At 38.2% G+C, this 22,039-nt stretch overlaps 1 protein-coding gene across 2 annotated transcripts in view; it reads right to left on the reverse strand.

The window, feature by feature from the left end:
- Positions 1-22,039, reverse strand: part of LOC136705422 (serine/threonine-protein kinase 32C-like) — a 165,236-nt gene that overhangs the window by 57,003 nt on the left and 86,194 nt on the right. For both annotated transcript variants that reach the window (XM_066678984.1, XM_066678983.1), the window contains one exon: positions 387-538. In XM_066678984.1, coding sequence (XP_066535081.1) covers positions 387-538 — 152 coding nt within the window. The remainder of the gene's footprint in view (positions 1-386; positions 539-22,039) is intronic.

The following is a 22,039-nucleotide window of genomic DNA, read 5'->3' on the forward strand; positions in this document are numbered from 1 at the left end:
GATTACTTGGGATAATCATACTAATACAAATGTACTGGATTATTAAACTAAAGACCCTGTAAGATCCTTAGTACATATCATTTTTGCTAATGCTTATCTGAGATATGTTCTCAGATTACAGGAGTTAAATGATGAATACAGCTTATAAACCTGGACAGAAATAATAGCGAGGAAGGGAGAGTAATACCATTTTGAGAGATAATATAGAATGATGAAAAGGGAAAGTGAGAAACATCAAGAGAGAGACAGAATTAAAGAAAAGACAAGAAGACACTTATTATCATTAATGCATTAGCCCTGTTCCATACACTAACAGTGATTGTATTAAGCAGCATGCAGCAGGCAAAACACAAGAAGGAAGAAGTGAAAAAACACAGGATAGTCACCAGAGGTTGACTAAAAAAACATGTTCAATGTCCTGTAGGATCTCTAGCTCTCTAAAGACGTTTCGGACCTCATCTCGCTCTATGCACTGCTGTTTGTTCATGTACTTCATTGCGTACATCTTCTCGGTGTCCCGCTTCTGCACGATACACACCTGGGAAGAAAAACACATGTACAGAGAGAGAAAGAGAGGGAGAGAGAGTGAGAAACCTTAAGAAGACTAAAGCACTACATTCTCAAATATAATTATTTTGCTGTATAACTAAAATGAAAAATGAAAAAAAGTTTCTGTACTCTATGACAACCAACACATTTATTCGTGATCTAAGGAGTTAAGTCCTGTCCTGTGTGTGTGTCACCCTGTGAAGGACTGGTTCCCCCTCCAGTGTGTGTTCCTGCCTTATGCCCAATGATTCTGTACCCACCGCGACCCTGAACTGGATAAGCGATTATAGATCTGAGTGAATGTTTAAACATATATTTCTGGTAACATTTTTTGGTAGTTTTCTAATATTTTATGCAAGATTGTATCAAGGCAATGTTGTGCCTTAATGATGTTGAAAAAGTGCTGGGCAATAAAACAATATAAATTTATTTATTTTTTGCTCAATACTGATGATAAGCTTTGTGGAATAGAGCTCAATAAACCTTAATTTCAATTCTGGGTTAGCACAGTGTCATGCCCTTACCCTGTCTCATGCTTTCCTGTTCAGTTTTTTTTCCCCTTTGTCTACCATGTGCTCAGTTAGGTTCTTTGTTTGTTTTAGTCCTTGTCGCCGCCTTAGCTCCGCCCTCTCGTGAGTGTCTCAACCTTTGTCTCCTCTGTGGTCCTGCCCCTCAGGTGTTCCTCGTTTGTCTTGTGTATTTATAGCCCCTTTGTTTCAGTGCTCCCTTGCCTGGTCTTGTGTGTAGATGTGTGTTTCCATGTCTTTGTTTCTCATATCTACATCCGTTCACTAAATAACTGTTTAAACTCTTTAAATAAACACTCCCAAGTGCGGAACTGTTCTTACCTTGCACCTAGTGATTCCGGGTGGGCTCTGAACCCACTGCGAACCTGAACTGGATAAGTACTTACAGACAATGAATTAAAGGGTGAATCAGAAAACATTTTAGCTTTACCACTGTTACAACACTGTTCTAAACCTTCTAATGGGTTAAGTGCAATATGTTTACAGTTCAGCACTTGGGAGCGATTATAAGGAAAACCTTATCATGCTAATATTCTTGGCCATATCACCCAGCTCTGTGTTGAAATGATCGTGTGTTTTAATGAACAATATAATATGAATATGACAGATGAGAGATGAGATTGTAAATTTCAATATTATTAAAGAACAATATTATTAATAAAAGAAATTATTAAAGAAAATGCATTTAAGCTTATCACCTAATAAAAAGCAACTCTGTCACACACACATTCATTCCTTATTCAAGACATAAAAGCATCTCATAAAATGCTGTCTCTATACTATTTATATGTAGTTTTATTAAATTTTCCTATTCTGTTCTATTCCAGCCCCCTTATATGGAAAATTATTTTCCTATTTAAGGTGTACTCTTGTGTTTCAACTTCAATTCACTTCTTTAATAATGCCTTTAGTTTTTTATTTGTATGCTATTCAGTTCCCTGGGGATCAATACTACTGTTTCATATTGATTGTTTAAATCATTTAAATATGGCAAAAATATGTGATTGGCAAAAATCACAGTTATGAAACCATTCATTTTCCGTCTTTAAGCACCTAGCAGTAAGTGAGATACAATATTTATTAATATTCCATTTTCGGCACACCATCTCCACATATCTTCCAGCAAAAACACCAATCAACATTTCCCTTTACTGCAAACACTTCCTTTCTTCAGATGGTCAGCCCTCACCCTAGACTATAAATTATAAAAATAATATAAAATTATTGGTATGGACATTATGGCAGAGCAAAGGGGGTAAAAGTGAGAGAGAGGAAGCGGATATATAAGAGTTAATACTAGACTGGCTTTACCCAGAGTGAGCTGAAACAGAAATGATAACACAAGTTGGAGCAGTAATTAACTTGCATTGTAACTTTTTCATGTGTTGCAGTGTTAATTTGTGATAAGTTTTGTTGACTAAAGTGCTAACTTTAGCTGGATTAGCTCACTTTTTCAGGGTTAGACATAGACTCTGGTAATAAGTTTTTTGTTGTTGCTGTGTGGTTGAAATGACTAGAGTTACACTTTGTGTCAGTGGAAACAAAGCTTTGTTGGGGACAGTTATAATCAGGGTTTTGAGAGTTATTGATAAAGTAGGGCCAGTGGTAGAGCCTGCTAACTTTAGCCATTCTAGCTCACTTTTAAGCGTTGGACATCTATTCTGGTAATAAGTGCTTATCTGCCTATTGCTGTGTGGTTGAAACTTATATAGTACCACCAAAGTTACACTTTATGGCTGTGATATGGTCCTGTGTATATTATGAGCGATATAGGTTTTACCACGTAGGAAACATAATTTTATTTTTATTACACACATTCCCCAGGCTCAACACTATGGTGTATTATATTCGTCAGCTGATGGCCGAGAACGTTTTGTGACCAATTTGAATCCCTCCGCTCAGAAGCTGTGTGTGTGTGTGAGTGAGAGAGAGAGAGAGTGAAAGAGAGAGAGAAGAGAGGAAGAGAGGTGACTATGTGTGTTTGTTTGAGAGAGAGACAGGGAGAGTGTGTGTTATCAGAAGCCCCGAGAGCCGGTCATGTGTATGTGAGTGAGAGAGAGAGGACCGGGTGTGTGAGACTTGATTTCACGACAGTACTGTAAATGTGAATTATACTCAGCAGTAGGTAGGGGGAGCTCAGGACATAAAAAATCCAATTATTAAATATTGTTCCTTTAAAGATGGTGTTAGCAATTGTGAACGTAGAGTGTATTATGACTTAATATTTAGGTTATTTTAAAAATAAAATGACAGTGTCAAAAAGTGTCAATCTTTAAACTAAATGACAAAATCTCATTTTAAATGTTTGTAACACTTGAACTATAAATATTGTTTTATTTATATAATTTTAGAATATAAACATGATTGAGAGCATTTTTAAAAACAGATTTTCCTCCCTCCAATTATGAAAACAACCAGATTATTAAAATTGCTGCAGTATTCTGCCAGTCCAAAAGGGGGCCATAGTACCTCTTTAATATTGATGTCAAAACACCTGAGACGCATGAAAAAAACACAGAGATCACTCCATACTCCCTATGTAGTACATTACGCAAGTCATAAAATCACTGAATCTAAAAATAAAATGTGCTATCTGCATATTTACATTGTAGTTATATATAGGGACATATATATAGTGAAGAGTATTTCACTCTTTAGGGAGTGAAGAGCTGCCATGCTGTGTGACTTCAACGCTTCCGAAAATATCAGTTTTCCTCATTAACACAAGAACATTGTCAATGGCATTTTCAAAAATCTCCACGTTAGAGAGCATTTTTAAAAACTTCTATTTTCAGTGACCTACAACGTAATTGTTGTTGTTAAAAAGCATACAAAAACCAGCTATTCTTCTCCTTGCACCTCACTCCTGGACCCTTATGCTTGAAAGTAAACAGAGACTCATTCTCAACAGTGGCTGAACCCAGTCATTCTGAACAGGGCTGTTTAGACAGGGTAAGTGTGCTTTTGTTTTGTTTTTTTCCTAGTCGTATTTTGACCAAAGCATGTGACAGACGTTTTATTAAACTGCTAGGATGTCTGTTAACTTGTGTCAAAAGTGGTACAATATGTTAATCATAAATGTTGCTTTGCCTTCCCTCCATTTTTGACAATTAAACGTCTGGAATGCTTGCTTTTCGGTATGACACATTAAAGCCCCTAGGAACATATTTTTATATATAGAATATTTTGCATAGTGCATTTAGCAAAGGATAAATAGAAAACACAAAGAAGAAATATTATAAAACACTCATCAAATACTGCACGTAACAGGCCTCTCTGAAAAAGGTATGTGTGTGGTTTTAATATTTTAATAAATGTGCGTGACCCTCTATCACTGGCAAAAAAAAAAAAAAAGTTACATTACCATGGCAACAAACATAGCCTTGAGACAGGGAAGCTTTTTGCTTTGAATTGTGGTTGAAATTTCATAGTTCCTTAGGGTTTTCTGAAGTTTACAACACTGTAATTGTGATAACAGCCATTTTTAAATATACAACATAATGGCACCCACAGAGAGAATCAGGATTATACAGCCATACATGTACAAACCTACCATAGAGGAGCTCGAAGATAATTCACTCTGTGCAAACCTCAAAATTACTTTAAGCTCTGAAGCTAGCATGTGCAGTTAAATGAGTGTTGGTTTTATTTAGTGTTAGTCTAGTGTGAGCAGCGGAGAAGGAGCAGTACTCATAATTAACAGTGTTTTTACTAATTTTAAGGCTTGTAATAAGCACTTTTACTCACTGTGAGGCTTGGAATGAGCACAGGTTTTACTTAGGGTAAGCCTTGAAATCAGTTGACATTTTATTTATGGCAAGTCTCAAGTAAGGCTCGGAATAACTGCCAGTTCAAGAATACGATTGCACAGAGTCAAAGAGAAGGAGAAATATTACGTATATAAACTTATGTAAGTTTTACTAAATTTAGGTCTCCCGATTCTACAACCCCTGGCAAAAAATATGGAATCACCAGTCTCTGAGAATGTTCCTTCAGTTGTTTAATTTTGTAGAAAAAATCAGATAAGAGATATGACAAAAAACTAAAGGAATTTCAATTGGCAACATTCTGGCTTTAAGAAACACTAAAAGAAATCAAGAAAAATAAATGTGGTGGCCAATAACCATTAGATTTTTAGAACAAGCACAGGGAATAAATTCTGGAAAACTGTTACTGGCTACCACAATTATTTTTCTTGATTTATTTTAGCGTTTCTTAAAGCCAGAAAGTTGCCATTTGAAATGCCTTTAATTTTTTGTCATATTTGTGATCTCCTTTTTTTCTACAAAATTAAACAACTGAAGGAACATCCTCAGAGACTGGTGATTTCATAATTTTTGCCAGGGGTTATACATTAAGAGGAGGATAGTATTTGTGAAATACAGCAGACATACAGTACTGTGCAGAAGTCTTAGGCACCTAAGATAATTATATACATGTGCTGGTCATAAAATTAGAATATCATGAAAAAGATGATTTATTTCCATTCAAAAAGTGAAACTTGTATTTTATAATCATTCATTACACACAGACTGACATATTTTAAGTGTTTATTTCTTTTAATTTGATAATTATAACTGACAACTAATGAAAACCCCAAATTCAGTATCTCAGATCATTTGAATATTGTGAAAAAGTTCAATATTCACCTGGTGGCACACTCTAATCAGCTAATTAACTCAAAACTTTTAAACGGTCTCTCAGTCTAGTTCTGTAGGCTACAAAATCACGGGGAAGACTGCTGACTTGACAGTTGTCCAAAAGACGACCATTGACACCTTACACCAGCAGGGCAAGACACAAAATGTCATTGGTAAAGAGGCTGGCTGTTCACAGAGCTGTGTCCAAGCACATTAATAGAGAGGTGAAGGGAAGGAAAAGATGTGGTACAAAAAACTGTACAAGCAATAGGGATAACCACACCCTGAAAAGGATTGCGAAACAAAACACATTTAAAAATGTGGGGGAGATTCACAAAGACTGGACTGCAGCTGGAGTCAGTGCTTCAAGAACCACCACTCACAAACGTATGCAAGACGTGGGTGTCAGCTGTCGCATTCCTTGTGTCAAGCCACTCTTGAACAAGAGACAGTGTCAAAAGTGTCTCGCCTGGGCTAAAGACAAAAAGGACTGGACAGCTGCTGAGTGGTCTAAAGTTATATTCTCTGATGAAAGTTAATTTTGCATTTCCTGGAGATGGAGATTTAATTTTCCAAGAGGATTTGGCACCTGCACACAGTGCCAAAGCTACCAGTACCTGGTTTAAGGACCATGGTATCCCTGTTCTTAATTGGCCAGCAAACTCGCCTGAGATTAACCCCAGAGAACATCTATGGGGTATTGTGAAGAGGAAGATGCAATACGCCAGACACAACAATGCAGAAGAGCTGAAGGCCACTATGAGAGCAACCTGGGTTCTCATAACACCTGAGCAGTGTCGCAGACTGATCAACTCCATGCCATATTGCAAAATGGTGCCGACGACAGTGGCAGCATCTCGACGTAGCTCCGTCTCCGTCTCTGTTTGTGTTTTTTATTTGTATTTAGTCTTTTACTTTTTTATCTTGCAACTTTTTAGTTACACACCTCCCAGTAAACATTTAGCCATTGATTCAACGTTGAAATAACGTAATGACTGCCGTCTAATCAACGTTCTCTTAAGGTTGAAAATGAAAGTTGAAAAGACGTCCAAACGCAGACATTGAAAAGACGACTATTAGACATATTTTGGACGTCCATTGATGTTATTAATTGGTCCCGAAATAAATTACTTGTATAAAACGCATTTTGGACGTCCACTGATGTTATCGATTGGTCACCACTTAACTAACTTATTAAGATGGATTTTGGACGTCCATTGACGTTTAAAATATGTCCTTGATGGACAGACTACTTTTAGACATATTTTGAATGTCCAGGGACATTCCTTGTTTACTGGGCTTGAGGAGTGTTTTATTCTATCCTATGGATATGGACCGATCGCAACGACCCAGCAACAGCAAACTTGTGTACACAAGGAATCAGCTGGTCGCACTATGGAAGAACGCTGGCAGAGTTAACATCAACATCCCGGAGGAGCTATGGCGCTTTAGAGGATGCCATGCGGGGATTAAAGTGAAGACAAGGTGGCGGGAGAAGAAGTGGAGATACAAGCCCGCAGTTCCTTTGATGGTGATGGGAAACGTGAACTCTCTGGCTAACAAGACTGATGAACTGGCTGCCTTGGTAAGAAACCAGAAGTTATACAGAGAGTGTAGCCTGCTATGCTTTACGGAGACATGGCTAACTAGCCAAATCCCCACTGCTAACATTGAGCTGCCCGGCTTCACTGTGGCTCGCTTGGACAGAGACTGTAAACTTTCTGGCAAGAAGAAGGGAGGTGGACTGGTGATGTACATTAACAACAGATGGTGCAATCCCGGACATGTTACAATGAAGGAGACTGTATGCTGTAAGAATGTGTTAAGAATAAGTTATTGGCGGTCAGTCTCCGACTGTACTACATGCCGAGAGAATTCTCGCACGCCATTGTGGTGTGTGTTTGTGTTCCGCCGCGTGCTCTTCCGGACAGAGCATGTGACGTCATTCACTCAATAATCGCTAGGCTGCAAACTCAACACACTGATGCCTTTTTTGCGATCTTGGGCGACTTCAATCACATAACATTAGACTCCACTCTCATGAATTTCTACCAGTTTGTCAACTGCTCTACTAGAAAAAACAGAACAATAGACCTCATGTACGCAAATTTGAGGGATGCATACAGTGCCACGCCCCTCCCCCTGCTGGGGAAGTCAGACCACAACCTCATTCATCTACAGCCAGTGTACAAGCCCAAAGTACAGCGGCTACCAGCCACCACACGCACCTTCAGGAAATGGACACCTGAAGCAGGTGAGGCTCTGAGACTGCTTTGGATCCACCGACTGGAGCGTGTTGCAGAGTGGTGAGGACTTAGAGGAGGTCACACATTGCACTACTGACTACCTGAACTTCTGTATGGACATTTTTGTTCCCATGAGAACTGTACACTGCTGTACACTACCAACAACAGCAATGTCAAGACCCTTCTCAATAGGAAGAAAATGGCGTTTAGAGAGGGAGACATGGCAGAACTGAGGCGCGTACAAGGGGAACTCAAAGTTAAGATGAAAGAGGCTAAGGAGGACTACAGAAGGAAGGTGGAACAGAAGCTGCAGGAGAACAACATGAGGGAGGTTTGGGATGGTATGAAAACCATCACTGGCCTCAAAAAGAGCAGAAGTTCTGTGGGGGGGATCTGGACATGACGAATGAGCTGAACCAGTTCTACTGCAGGTTTGACTGCCCTGATCCTGATCCAGCTCCGATGACAGTGGTATGCCAGCCACTCCTTACTGACTCAGACACTGCTCTTGTGTGCTTGCCTGACCAACCAACACACTCTGGGCGATCCCCATCACAGACTATCACAGTCCTCCCTCACATGGTGTCAACGGCTGCAGTCAACAGCCATCCGTCTCCAGCCATCCAACTACCCCCGAGACAATCACCTCCCCCGCCCCTACCCCCTTCCCCCCATCGTCAAGGCTGCTCAAGTCCTGTGCTGCTGAACTGGGAGAGCCACTGAAGCACATCTTCAACCTGAGTCTCCGTCTTGGACGAGTTCCAACACTGTGGAAGACATCATGTCTCACCCCTGTCCCCAAGAGGCCACACCCAAGTGAACTTAACGACTACAGGCCTGTGGCTCTAACATCACATGTGATGAAGACAATGGAGAGACTGGTCTTATGCATACTGAGACCCCAGGTACGCCATGCACTGAACCCACTACAGTTTGTATACCAGGAGAAAGTGGGCGTGGAGGATGCCATCACTTATCTCCTACACAGGACACATTCACACCTGGAAAAGGGGAACAGTGCTGTGAGAATCATGTTCTTTGATTTCTCAAGCGCTTTCAACACCATCCAACCTCTCAGACTGGGAGGCAAGCTCCAACAGATGGGTGTGGATGCTCACCTGGTAACCTGGATTACAGATTATCAGGTAGAGCGGCCACAGTACATGAGACTGAAGAACTGTCTCTCCGACACTGTGATCTGCAGCACAGGAGCTCCACATGGAACTGTGCTCTCACCAGTCCTGTTCACCCTGTACACATCTGACTTCTGCTACAACACTGAGTTGTGCCACATGACGAAGTTCTCTGATGATACTGCGATTGTGGGGTGTATCAGGAACGAGCAGGAGGAGGAGTACAGGAGCCTGGTGGAGGTCTTTGTGCAATGGTGCAAACTGAACCACCTCCAACTGAACACTTCAAAGACCAAGGAGATGGTGGTGGACTTCCGTAGGTCAAAGCCTGTCCTGCTACCAGTCACAATTGATGGGGTCAACGTGGAGGTGGTGGACACCTATAAGTATCTGGGCTTACACCTAGACAATAAACTGGCCTGGTCAGCCAACACTGAAGCACTCTACAAGAAAGGGCAGAGCAGGCTGTACTTCCTGATGAGGTTGGGGTCCTTCAATGCCTGCAGTAAGATCCTCAGGATGTTTTACCAGACTGTTGTTGCCAGTGTCCTCTTTTATGCTGTGGTATGCTGGGGAGGAAGCATAAAGAAGAGGGATGCTGGGTGACTAGACAGGCTGGTTAAGAAAGCTGGCTCTGTAGTGGGGGCTGAACTGGAGTGCATCACTTCCATATCAAACAAGAGGACCCTGAACAAACTGATCAGCATCTTGGACAATGAGTGCCATCCACTCCACAGTACCATAACTAAGCAGAAGAGCTTGATCAGCTGGAGACTTCGCTCACTGCCAGGCTCAACTGACAGACTGAGGAAGTTATTTGTCCCTAGGGCTATTGAGCTGTTCAACGCTTCACTCAAGGGGAGAGGAGAGATGGACTTCTCTGCGTAGTCTGTCTGCCCGTCCACCACCACCACCACCTCCTCCATACTTGTACATGTGTACCTAACTGGACAATAGGCAAGTCAACCACTGGACAAGTCAACCAACTCATCTACCTCATGTGTACATTAAACTGACAGCTGCAATAGTAGTTTTATACTTAATACAGGAACATTGCACCGAACTGCCTTGCACTATTTATTTTACTATATTTATTTCTAATTCTGATACTGCACTGTACTGATATTGCACATTCCATACCCTTTGCACTATCCACACTTTTTCAACTTTTAAACTATATACTGCACTCAAGAGATCATCCTCAGCTGCTCACAGTATCACAGATTCTTGCCAGGCTATGTTTGATCATTCTTAAGCATACTATGTTAACTTCTTGGTATTTGATTTTTTGATATTGATACATGACTCAGCCTACATAGTATATTGAAGTACTATGTTGATTTTGATATTTGTTTTAGGGTTTTTGTCTTATAGTTTTTTTTGTATTAGTCCATTGTTGTTAGTGATTATTGTATGTGATGTCTGTAAGCTACTGAGACCTTGAATTTCCCCTGAGGATCAATAAAGTATCTATCTATCTACTGAGACCTTGAATTTCCCCTGGGAATCAATAAAGTATCTATCTATCTATCTATCTATCTATCTATCTATCTATCTATCTATCTATCTATCTATCTATCTATCTATCTATCTATCTATCTATCATCAAATTAAAAGAAAATAACACTTGAAATATATCAGTCTGTGTGTAATGTATATGTATAATATACAAGTTTTGAATGAAATTACTGAAATAAATAAATAAATAAATAAATAAACTTTTTCATGATATTCTAATTTTATGACCAGCATCTGTATATAAAACTAATGCATTTTCAGTAAGTGTGGTCCTTGTGTTTTACTTATAATCACAGTAAATACAAAAAAATAAACAAATAAATAAATAATATAAAACAAATAAGAAATAAGATTTTTTTTCTATAAATTTGTAGGTGTGAGTGAGTTTGAAGAGCAATGTTTTGTTCAGATCCTTCTTGATTGCATTCAGATTGTACTCTGAATTTTTTCACTCATATTTTGGTATCTGAATTTCGTCTGTCACATTTGAGCAACTTCAAAATATATTGTTTGAATTTTTTAAAGCTTGATTTTTTTTATCTGAATTTATTAACCTTGAATAACAGTGAAAACGTGTTCTTGAAAATTCACAAGTTTATTTCAAGAGCAATTATATTCAGCTGCATAACTGTGAAGCAAAATATTCAGAGGTGGAAATCTGAAGACTTAAATTCAAAAGCAACAAAATTCAGATGCATAATTTCAGTGCAAAAAATCAGTGCTACAAATTCAAAGGTGGTAATATTTCAAGGTCTGATGAGACAGATTTGCTTCCATAGATCTGGCTCCTAAACAACATTTATGGTGGAAAGGAATATGTTGATTATGGCACATTCTTTTTAGCTATTATGTCCAAGTCCTTAAAGTCGTCTCTTGCTTGTACGTTTAGTTTTCCTCAAAGTGGCAACCTGTTCAAGCTTCACTTCAGGGGAGGAGGGAGAAGCAGTTTTGAAACTGTATTACAGTAATGCTTGGCGTTGGTATTACATATTGTGCCTTTAAATCAACAGCACACATTATTTAAAATCATTATATATTAACCAGTAAAACTAGGCATTTGATAACCTCAAATAATACGGACTGCCACATTGAGGGATTTGGAAAAAGATAAACCAACACATTCACACACAATATCATACTTACTGGAACAACGTTATTTGTATTTATTATTGTATTTAATGTCAGGTATTATTTGTTGTTTGCTTGTTTGTTTGTTTTTAGCAAATAAACACTTACTGCTCAGATAAATAGCTTTTTAAATCTCAAAATCTCTGGTGCCTAAAACATTTGTACAGTCTTGTATATTAAAATTTGAGAAGAAATCTATAAGAAATCATTTGTATATTGCTGGCCAAGAGGAGCCAGATTAAATTAATTTAACTTAATTAATTAGGTTTTATAAATAACCTCAGGTTTAGTTTGCTAGACGTTTTAAGAAAAATGCATTCTGGTTTTTGATGAAAAGCATTATCACTTCTAAATTGTCAGGGCAAAACATTTTATCTCTCAAATTGTACATTTTGCAGAGACTGACAATCATCGTTAATTATTAATGGGAGTTAATGGCAGTTGTTTTTACCTAGCAATTTAGGATAATTTCAATCTGTCCATTTACCATGAAATTTTGACACAGTGTATAAAAAAAGGAGGTTTTTTTTGACATGACTGCCTATTCGGTGTCAAAACAGCAGGAACAATTGCCAGACTGCCATATTATCTCTGTTTCTAGACACATTGCAATTGTATCATTTTTTTAGTTAGTGACAACTGTGTTGGTGACTTGCATATATGTGAAGCTACCATTGATGTTTAAGTATATATTGTCATTTTAGAAAGATGTCCTTTCCCTGGTAGTTTATTGTTATTTCAACAAGGCAATGCCATGTGTCATTCCGTACCTACTAAAACAATAGATATAGACACAATAGATATGTGTGTGCCTGACTGGTCTGTCTGAATTCCAGATCTCTTTTATGGCTCATCCTGAAGGAGAGAATCAAACAATGGCAACCACAGACCGTTGAGCAGCTGATGTCTTGTATCAACCAAGAATTGGCAAAAAATCCACTTGTTAAACTGCAGCAGTTAGTAGCCTCAGTTCCAAACAATTATGTAATGTTATGTAACACCGATGTAAACATGCCTTTCTCTCACTTTTTTTTTTTTGGAATGTGTTACTAGGGGCGTGCGATATGACAATATCAGATTGTGAAAGATGAGAATATGTCCTCGATACAACATCACAGGGCGTTCGTTCATGCAGTGTACATATTACACATCAGTCGAATGTGTAGCCGATAATTTAGTCAGTACTCTAAAGATGTATGACTACTGAATTAAAACCAAAATAATTAATTATTCCATACATGAGACCTATTCCTAACAAAACTGGCTCCATGAAGCCTGAAGAGCACACAAGTGATTCACACACGCACACAGAATACCAGCGCTTACACAGGTTGTCCCCTTCAAAACAAGACCAAATTTCGAGTCTTACCATAAATCCACTAGTTAGTAATCATCATGTTTTTTTGTAAAGAGTACAACAGTTAAAAAATACAACAAATAAAATAAAAAATAATAATTTAATCATGGATCTCCGCTATGGCCATGTAGCTTGGGCTCTCAGCTTTAACAACTTGTCAATCAAATCTTTAGAACAATCAGGGGCGATGCTCAACCAAGAAGGCGGGAAGCAGCGATGCTTCGACACCGAACAGAGACAGACACCTCGAGAGACAACGCAGACAATTTTATATGGCAACAGCAATCAAAATAAACAACAATCAAAAAAGCTTAGATCCCTTTCACTGTCCGCCGTTTCCCTACTGAGACCATTTAATCACAGGAGGGGGAGTGAGGGAGGTGGCAATCTGGAAAATCTCCCTCCTTTCAACACGTTTTGCCTTAAAGGGCAAGAGTACTGGGTTAGAAACAAGACTAAATATCAGAATAAATCTATGTGAGTCAGAACGTTTTTCCTGTTTGCTGAGGGTAAAAAGCCATTTGGTGAGGTGCATTCCAAAGGAAGATTTCAAAGAAGAATCCAAATTAAATTTAGAAAAGTTCATATTTTGACCACTTAAGATTCATTTCAATATCTTTATAAATTATGAAGGCTTTTCAGTAACATTACTTAATAAAATTGCCTCTAGTTTATTCATGACACCTTGCCCTGTCTCGTGCTTTCCTGTCCTGTTTTTGTTTTCCCCACCATGTGTTCATTTAGCGTTTCCAGGTGTTCCTTGTTTGTTTGCAGTGCTCCCTGGTCTGGTTAGTGTTTTTCCTTCCTATTTTTCTCTGTTGGTTTTGCTTTTGTTTTGTCTTCCCTGCCCAGCCATGACAATTCATTTTCAAGCTTTGGGTATGTAATTTCAGGTGGAAAATGGAAACAAAATGGATAAAATTGAGATTGTGCTCCTGCCATATTGCCCACCACTATGTGTTACACACATCAATTTTATATTTATTTATTTAAATTGGTTGGTCAGCTTCCTTTCCTTATATAAAAGTTAAAAACAATTAACCAATCACAGATATTTGCATCAATTGCATTTAACAAAAATTCAGGAAATAGGATTAGTTTAATTAAGGTGAACATAATGCTTGAAAATCCACAAACATAACTTGTATGAATTATCTGGTGAAGTGTCCCACAACCTCCAAGAGAAACCTTTCCATTCCATACATATAGCCTTTTTCCACCAATGTGGAACCAGCTGAGCTCCTGTTCACAAACCTCCATTAGAACAGTAACCAGCATAAATTTGTTCCCCAATTAGTTTGTACCCAAATGGAACTAACATATAGTATGTCCTTCATCATGAACCATTAAATCATCTGTGGATGAAGCTAAAGAAGCTTCAGAAAGAGCACAGTACCAAAAAGTGTTATCACGCAGTCCATTTCCTGCATGATGTATAAATAAATCGAAAAAAAAAAACAGGAAAGTGCTTCATTTTTGTTTTTCTGTGTTTTTGTGTGTTCAGCACAAAAAATGCACATAGTCTACTTTTCTCCTCTGTTCACAAGCTCATCTCTCATATACAACACATTAAATACATGGATGGGAAACTTTTACATGCATGTATATCAGTACAATCTAAACCCACTGTAAACCACGAATAAACCATAACTCTAGCATTGAATTCAGCCACAGCATCTCTGGAGCCCAGCAACCCCAAAATGCCCCCCGCTGATGACGTATCCTTGGTTCCCATCACAACTGATGGGAAATTTGTGCTAGTTCACTGGATTGTACAAAGGTTCCAAGAATCCTAAATGGAGTTCTTTTGGTGGAAAAGAGCAAATACATTTCTTGTTTGGTAAACTGTCACTTTCCTCAGAGAAACCTGTTCATCTGGTCTTTTGTTTTCTTCTTTCTTACCTCCCTTTAGCTATTACATTTCCTTCTCTTTGAGTGTCCATCATCAGTAGGTTCTGGACAGTTACGTATTTGCAGCCCAAAGCCTTAGACTTGATTTTTCAAAATGAATGACATTTGCCTGTATGCACGCACGCACACACACACACACACACACACACACATGGTCTCTAATCTGGCAGATGAAACAGTACCTCTGTCTGAGAGAGAATTTCTTTTGTGTAGTAGATCAGTTAAGCTCACAGAAGAGAAAAGACACTGTGATGGGCTTAGAACAAGCTACAGTTTGACTGTAAAAATGATCCATGCTATTACATCTCACACATTCAACTTTGTGTGAACACGTCTGCATCAATCTCTGCCAAGCTACAGAGAGCTGTCTTCTAACCTGAGATTCAGCAGAGTAAAGCAAAGGCATACTATATGGCTGTGTGTACAAAACATGTCTATGCTCTGCAATACTCTGGTGAAAATGTTTATATATCGATTACAGCCTTCACATAACCTAAGTCACAAATTTGCAACAAAAGGCACGGCTATCTACAGTCTTACCTTATATTATTATAAAAATGAACACAGTCATGATTTTTTTTATGCCTTAAATGGTGTTTATCAGATTAAACAAGACTATAAGCCTACTTTGGCTGGACCACCATCATCAACAAAGTATTTGTCAACAAGCATTTTGTGGAGATATTTGAGAAATGAGGAGATAGCCATTCATTTAAATCCAAAATGTATATCCTTCTCAGTAGACATCCTTTAGAGGAGTTTAGACTTGTTGGTAATGACCTGTTTCCAAAAATGGCATGTAATGTGACATCTATTATGTTAATATACTAATATGTGAATTCACAATATCTTTTTCTAATGTTAAGTTGTAAAACATTGCTATTCACATTTCATTACAAATATATAAGTATTCAACTGACATATACATGGCAAAAACACCATAGAAATGTTAAATTCAATATTTTTTTATCACTCCAACTAAATCAGTGCAATACTTGGTTTAAAAGGATCCATGAACAGCACTTAAAGCTCGCTATGCCCACCGTGCAAGGCAATTAAATTTTACTCTGTCTCCATGAGATTCATGGAGCAATTAATTCATACTACATCATCTACAATTCTCACTATATCTTGTCCAATCCTCAAGCTAACCATGGTGTAGTTACACAAACAGAAAAATAGTGTAAACATAGCCTTTTTCAGCTTCTTGACAGATATAAATCCTTTCAGACTGATAATGGAAGAATAGACAGAAACATTCATTCATTGTATGTAATCACTTATCCAGATCATGAGTGGAAGAATCATTGGGCACAAGGTGGGAACACACCCGGGATTACACTGGGCACCAGTCCATGACAATGCAACACACACCCACACATTCACTCACACCTATGGACACTATTGACCTACCATTACTAATGTGTGTTTTAGGATGCTACAGATGTTACAGTGACGGTAGAGATACCCTGGTCAGAAACAGCTATGGATTTTATCAAATTTTAAGCAAGTGTGAAACTTGATTATCTCTATTCTAATATGATGGTGTTTTCAAATCACAGAAGAAATTCTGGTGAAGCAGACAACCATTCAGCTTTTTTTTTTTGTCTTAATTTGGTTTTATGAGTTGAGGTTATTTTAGGTTTGTGATTTGTCCCCTCAATTAAAGTCCCGCAACCCTATTTTTACCTTTTAATCCCATACAAATAGACAAAAAAATGTTGCTTAAGGACCTGGTACAGCACAGTCACATGGAATATATTTCGCATCAGGCATTTGTTTTGTTTTTGTATTTTGTTATACATTAAAATAAATAAGTGTAATATGGGTGTGGGGGTGGCACAGTGGCGTAGCAGGTAGTGTCACAGTCACACAGCTCCAGGGACATGGAGATTGTGGTTTGAAATCCTGCTCCAGGTGACTGTCTGTGAGGAGTTTGGTGTTCTCCGTGTCCATGTGGGTTTACACGGGGTTCCCCGGTTTCCTCCCATGGTCCAAATCACAGGTTGGTAGGTGGATTGGCATCTCAAAAGTGTCCGTAGGTGTGTGTATGTTGCCCTGTGAAGGACTGGCACCCCCTCCAGGGTGGGTTTCCACCTTGCGCCCAGAGATTCCAAATAGGCTCCAGACCCACCGCAACCCTGAACTGGATAAGTGGTTACAGGTATTATTGCGCACCAGTGTCATCATATTTCCAAAAAAAAAGGAAAATCAATTTGAGGAAGAATTAAGTAAAAACATGAAGTCAACTGCAATGATTTATGACCTTCACAACTGTGCATTAAAAGGGTTTTGATGAGGTGTTGAAATTTTTAAACAGAACAGAACAGTGTGAGCACATTGACTTCTTGGAAAAAATGTGCGAATGTTAAAAGAACAAGCAAATAAATACCACAGTCCATCAATATTCTTCCAACTAAAATTGATGAGCTTGAGAAAGACAAAATGTGCTGCTAAAACATGAGAAATTAGTCTCCACATATTTTACTGGTAAAACAGAAGAACATGTTTCTTCTAAGAACAAAAATTATAGTATTAATTATGTTGATTTTCGTGCATTTGTCACAAAAATAATTACAACAGAGATGCAGGACAAAAAGTATAAGCCACAGAAGCAGATAGATTGCCTAGAAATAAAAGTTAAAACTCCTAAAAATGTTGGGATATTTATGACAGAAGAGTCTGCTATGTGCTTGGGCTATTCTAAATTTTCTCAATTGAAGCCTACCTGGGGTTTTAGCAGGCTAGATGATTTGACAGTATAACAGCATGTCAGAAAACTTCCAAGAAATATTCCAAGACAACCAAAGGACCCAATGTTGTATCTATAATTACAGAGTGGGCCACCTGGAACAACAATGCAGAAAAAGCCTTAGACCAAAGAAAAAGGAAGTCCAGGGAAGTTTAAGTGTAATGCTCACCCCTGTAATGGCAGGTCAGCTTGTAGAGCTTTTAATAACAGATCTTCCTGCTCATCTGAATTAGATAACAGTGGTTGCTATGAGAGTCTTGCTATGGCCAATTACACCTAAATTAGAAAATAAGCGGTATGTGAAAAGTACTTTGAATGGTTATGAGCAAGTTGTTTAATCTTTCAGTCTTGTTTAAAAAGTTTGGTCTCAGTTTGAGTCTGCTGCACTGGGAAGTGTGTGTGTGTGTGTGTGTGTGTGTGTGTGTGTGTGTGTGAGAGTGTGGAAAGTGAGTGGTCATAGTGTGGTTCTTTGATCATTGGTCTTTGAGCGATGCCATAGAAGAACAACTTTTGGTTCCATAATAAATCTTAAGAATGAGTGATGGATTTGTAAACTTTTAAAGGTTTAATACATACAGGTGCATCTCAATAAATTAGAATATCATCAAAATGTAAATTTATTTTGGTAATTCAATTCAAAAAGAGAAACTCATATATTACATAGATTCATTACAAAGATAGTGATCTATTACAAACATTTATTTCTTTTAATGTTGATGATTATGGCTTACAGCCAATGAAAACCCAAAAGTCATTATCTCAGAAAATTTGATTATTATATAAGACCAACTTAAAAATTTATTTTAATACAGAAATATCAGCCTACTGAAAAGTATGTACTGTATATACACTCAATACTTGATCGGGACTGTGGCACTGTTGAGGTCTTATGGAAGACTAAGTTGCTTTGATATCGGCCTTCAGATCATCTAAAGTGTTGGGTCTGGTGTCTCGCATCTTCCAGAGATTCTCTCTCAGGTTCAGGTCAGGCGAGTTTGCTGGCCAGTCAAGCACAGTGATACTGTGGTAATTAAACCTGGTCTTGGCACTTTTGGCAGTGTGGACACGTGCCAAGTCCTGCTGGAAAATGAAATCCGCCTCTCCACATAGCTCGTCAGCAGAGGGAACAATGAAGTGCTCTAAAATTCCCTGGTAGACGGCTGTGCTGACTTAGGACTTGATATAACACACTGGACCAACACCAGCAGATAACATGGCTCCCCAGTTCATCACTGATTGTGGAAACTTCACACTAGATCTCAAGCAGCTTGAATTGTGTTCCTCTCCACTGTTCCTCCAGAGCCTGGGACCTTGATTTCCAAATGATATGCAAAATTTACTTTCATCTGAAAACAAAACTTTTTCTCATTTTTCTCCGTGGTCCAGGTAAGACGCTTCTGCCTTTATCTCTGGGTTGAGTGGCTTGACACAAAGAATGTGACCATTGTATCCCATGTCCTGGATATGTCTCTGTGTGGTGGCTCTTGAAGCACTGATTCCAGCAGCAGTCCACTCCATGTGAATCTCCTCCAAATTTTTGAATGACCTTTTTTTGACAATCCTTTCAAGTCTGTGGTTATCCCTGTTGCTTGTGCACCTTTTATCTACTACACTTTTTCATTCATTAAACTATCCATTATAAAGGCTTAGGAAACCTTTGCAGGTGTTTTGTGTTGATTATTCTAATTTTCTGAGATAATGACTTTTCATTGGCTGTAAGCCATAATCAACATTAAAATAAATAAACACTTGAAATAGATCACTCTGTTTAAAATGCATCTATATGAGTTTCACTTTTTGAACTGAATTGCTGATATAAAGCAATTTAAAGTTTTAGATAATATTCTAACTTACTGAGATGCACCTGTATATCAGTGTTTCCACTACGTGTACTTTGTGGAGGATGAAGCATTTGAAAGGAAAAATCTGCAGTACGCAGACGTGGCAGCTGAAGTATCCACATCCCTGCTTGTACAGTTTGGCATCAGGGGCTGGAAACTAGGGGCAGTTGTGAAAGAGTTAGTTAAAATAGCTGAAAGGTCTAGTCAGTGGCTGTGGATAAGGAGAACACAGACTAGTTGAGGAAATACACTGCAGAGGTGCTGTTGTGGTTGTTGGTGATATAGCATTTAAAGATCACATGGAACGTGTGGCACTGAGCATACAATAACAGTGCTAGTGGGCCTAGGTATGGCCTTAGCCACCAGGGAGGCCAGTGTGGATTTACAGTTGTTGATGGTTAAGGGTAAGGTCGGACTGTAAAGCTAGCTCGAAGGGGCTTCACTGTTGGGGACTTCACTGTTGAGCCTTCCAGAGGCATCGTAGGTAGAGTTGCAAAATTCTGGGAATTTTCAAAGTTGGGAAATTTACTATGGGAATTAACAGGAATAAAATGGTAATATTCAAAGCTAAAGGTGAGAAACTTAAATATAGTTTGTAAAAAATATACTGAAGTATAATCTTGGTTAAAATAATTAGATATGACACCAAAACAGTTGAATAGCAAAGCTGTTCTTCAATCCCAGGCACATGGCACATTACACATTGAAGGGCTATTGAGACCACACCCCCTACACTGTTCATTCCTCCATCACATGTACAGCATATGTCCAGATGATATCTAGAAACCTGACACTCACCACTACTGAAAGCACATATTTAAGTTCATATATTTATTGACAGTAATAGCATTGAAACCTTTAAGCACCTATTAAATCAAGATGTAATATCACAGTTGCTTGCTATCTGGTAATTTAGAACAGCTTAATAAACAATTACATATAAGTGAATCGTTTACCAAGGCTAGCAGGTTAGCAAGCGATTAGCTTACCAAGGCTATCACAGGCTAGCTACCTATATTTTTGCCTCAATGGTTTCTGTAACCAAGAATGAATACTAATTTATTTATTTGGACATGGAGGATACCGAGTTTCAGGAAGAAGCCTGAAACTATTAAAACAAAAATGCAGAGCATGCAGAGGCAAGGCTTGAAAATTTTGTGGGAAAATACCTTTATTTGATTTGACAAATAAATCTAATCTTTGGGTAGCTTTCTTTTGTTTGTTTTTTGATTGAATTTTCGATTGTTCAATAAAATAATTAAGTATTTATTAAGTATTTTAAGTTCTGCTTGCAACTAACAATATGTCATAGTTATTATTTGTATTGTTATGCCCTTACATCGATGAAAGTATATGACATAGTTCCTTTAAATGATGTCCAATATGTCCTATTAATTCCAATAAATTCCCATAAATTCCCAAAAGTTCCCATGGAAAGTTACTGGTAATTTACTGGAAATTTATCTGACATTTTCCACCCCTTGTAACCCTAGTTGTGGGTTTAATTCAGTGAAAAACTGACGAGGGGAAGTGCCTACCTGATGACCTCTGTGAAAAGCTAGTGATGCAGTGGGTGATTTTGGTACTCATGGGCTGGGCTCAGTGAGTAACCTTAGTTGTTAACTGTAGCTGTTTGCTGATTGGATCATAGACAGCCACAGCAAACTTAGTACAACTTGTGAAGTATTGTGGAAAGTGGCTCTGAATGATTAAAATTACATTTGTAGTAACATAAAAAATTTCAATAAACAAAACCATTATATATATATATATATATATATATATATATATATATATATATATATATATATATATATATATATATGTCCAGTTCAGGGTTGCGGTGGGTCGAAAGCCTATCCAGAATCACTGGGTGCAAGGCAGGAACACACTCTGGAGGGGGGGGCAATCTTTCGCAGGGTGACATACACTCACACATTCACTCACACCTATGGACAATTTTGAGTCATCATTCCACCTCCTAACATGTGTTTTTGGACCATGAGAGGAAACCACACTGACACTGGGAGAACACACCAAACTCCTCACAGACTTGAGCGGGACTAGAACCCACAACCTCCAGGTCCCTGGAGCTGTGTGACTGCGGCGCTGCGCCACCTTGCCTCCCCCTATATTACATATAATTTATTTAATTAATATTATTATATTTATATTTCTGTTGCATAATGTTTTCTTTAAATTAATTAAAGTATTTTTGTTTGTTTCATCATATTGCCAAGGATATCGTTAGCGTGAAAATACCCTGAAATATCATGATATTATTTTAAGGGCCATATTGCTCACCCCTAGGACTAATTCAGCACAGACCTAACAGCCTTCACTACTCAGTGTACAAGGCAGCTCCTACTTATGCATAGATAGTTATAGATAGTTATAAATGAAGGCTCCTTTCATTAGAATTTTCTAAGATAGGATA

The sequence above is a fragment of the Hoplias malabaricus genome, chromosome 8 (genome assembly GCF_029633855.1).
Source record: "Hoplias malabaricus isolate fHopMal1 chromosome 8, fHopMal1.hap1, whole genome shotgun sequence".
NCBI lineage: Eukaryota > Metazoa > Chordata > Actinopteri > Characiformes > Erythrinidae > Hoplias > Hoplias malabaricus.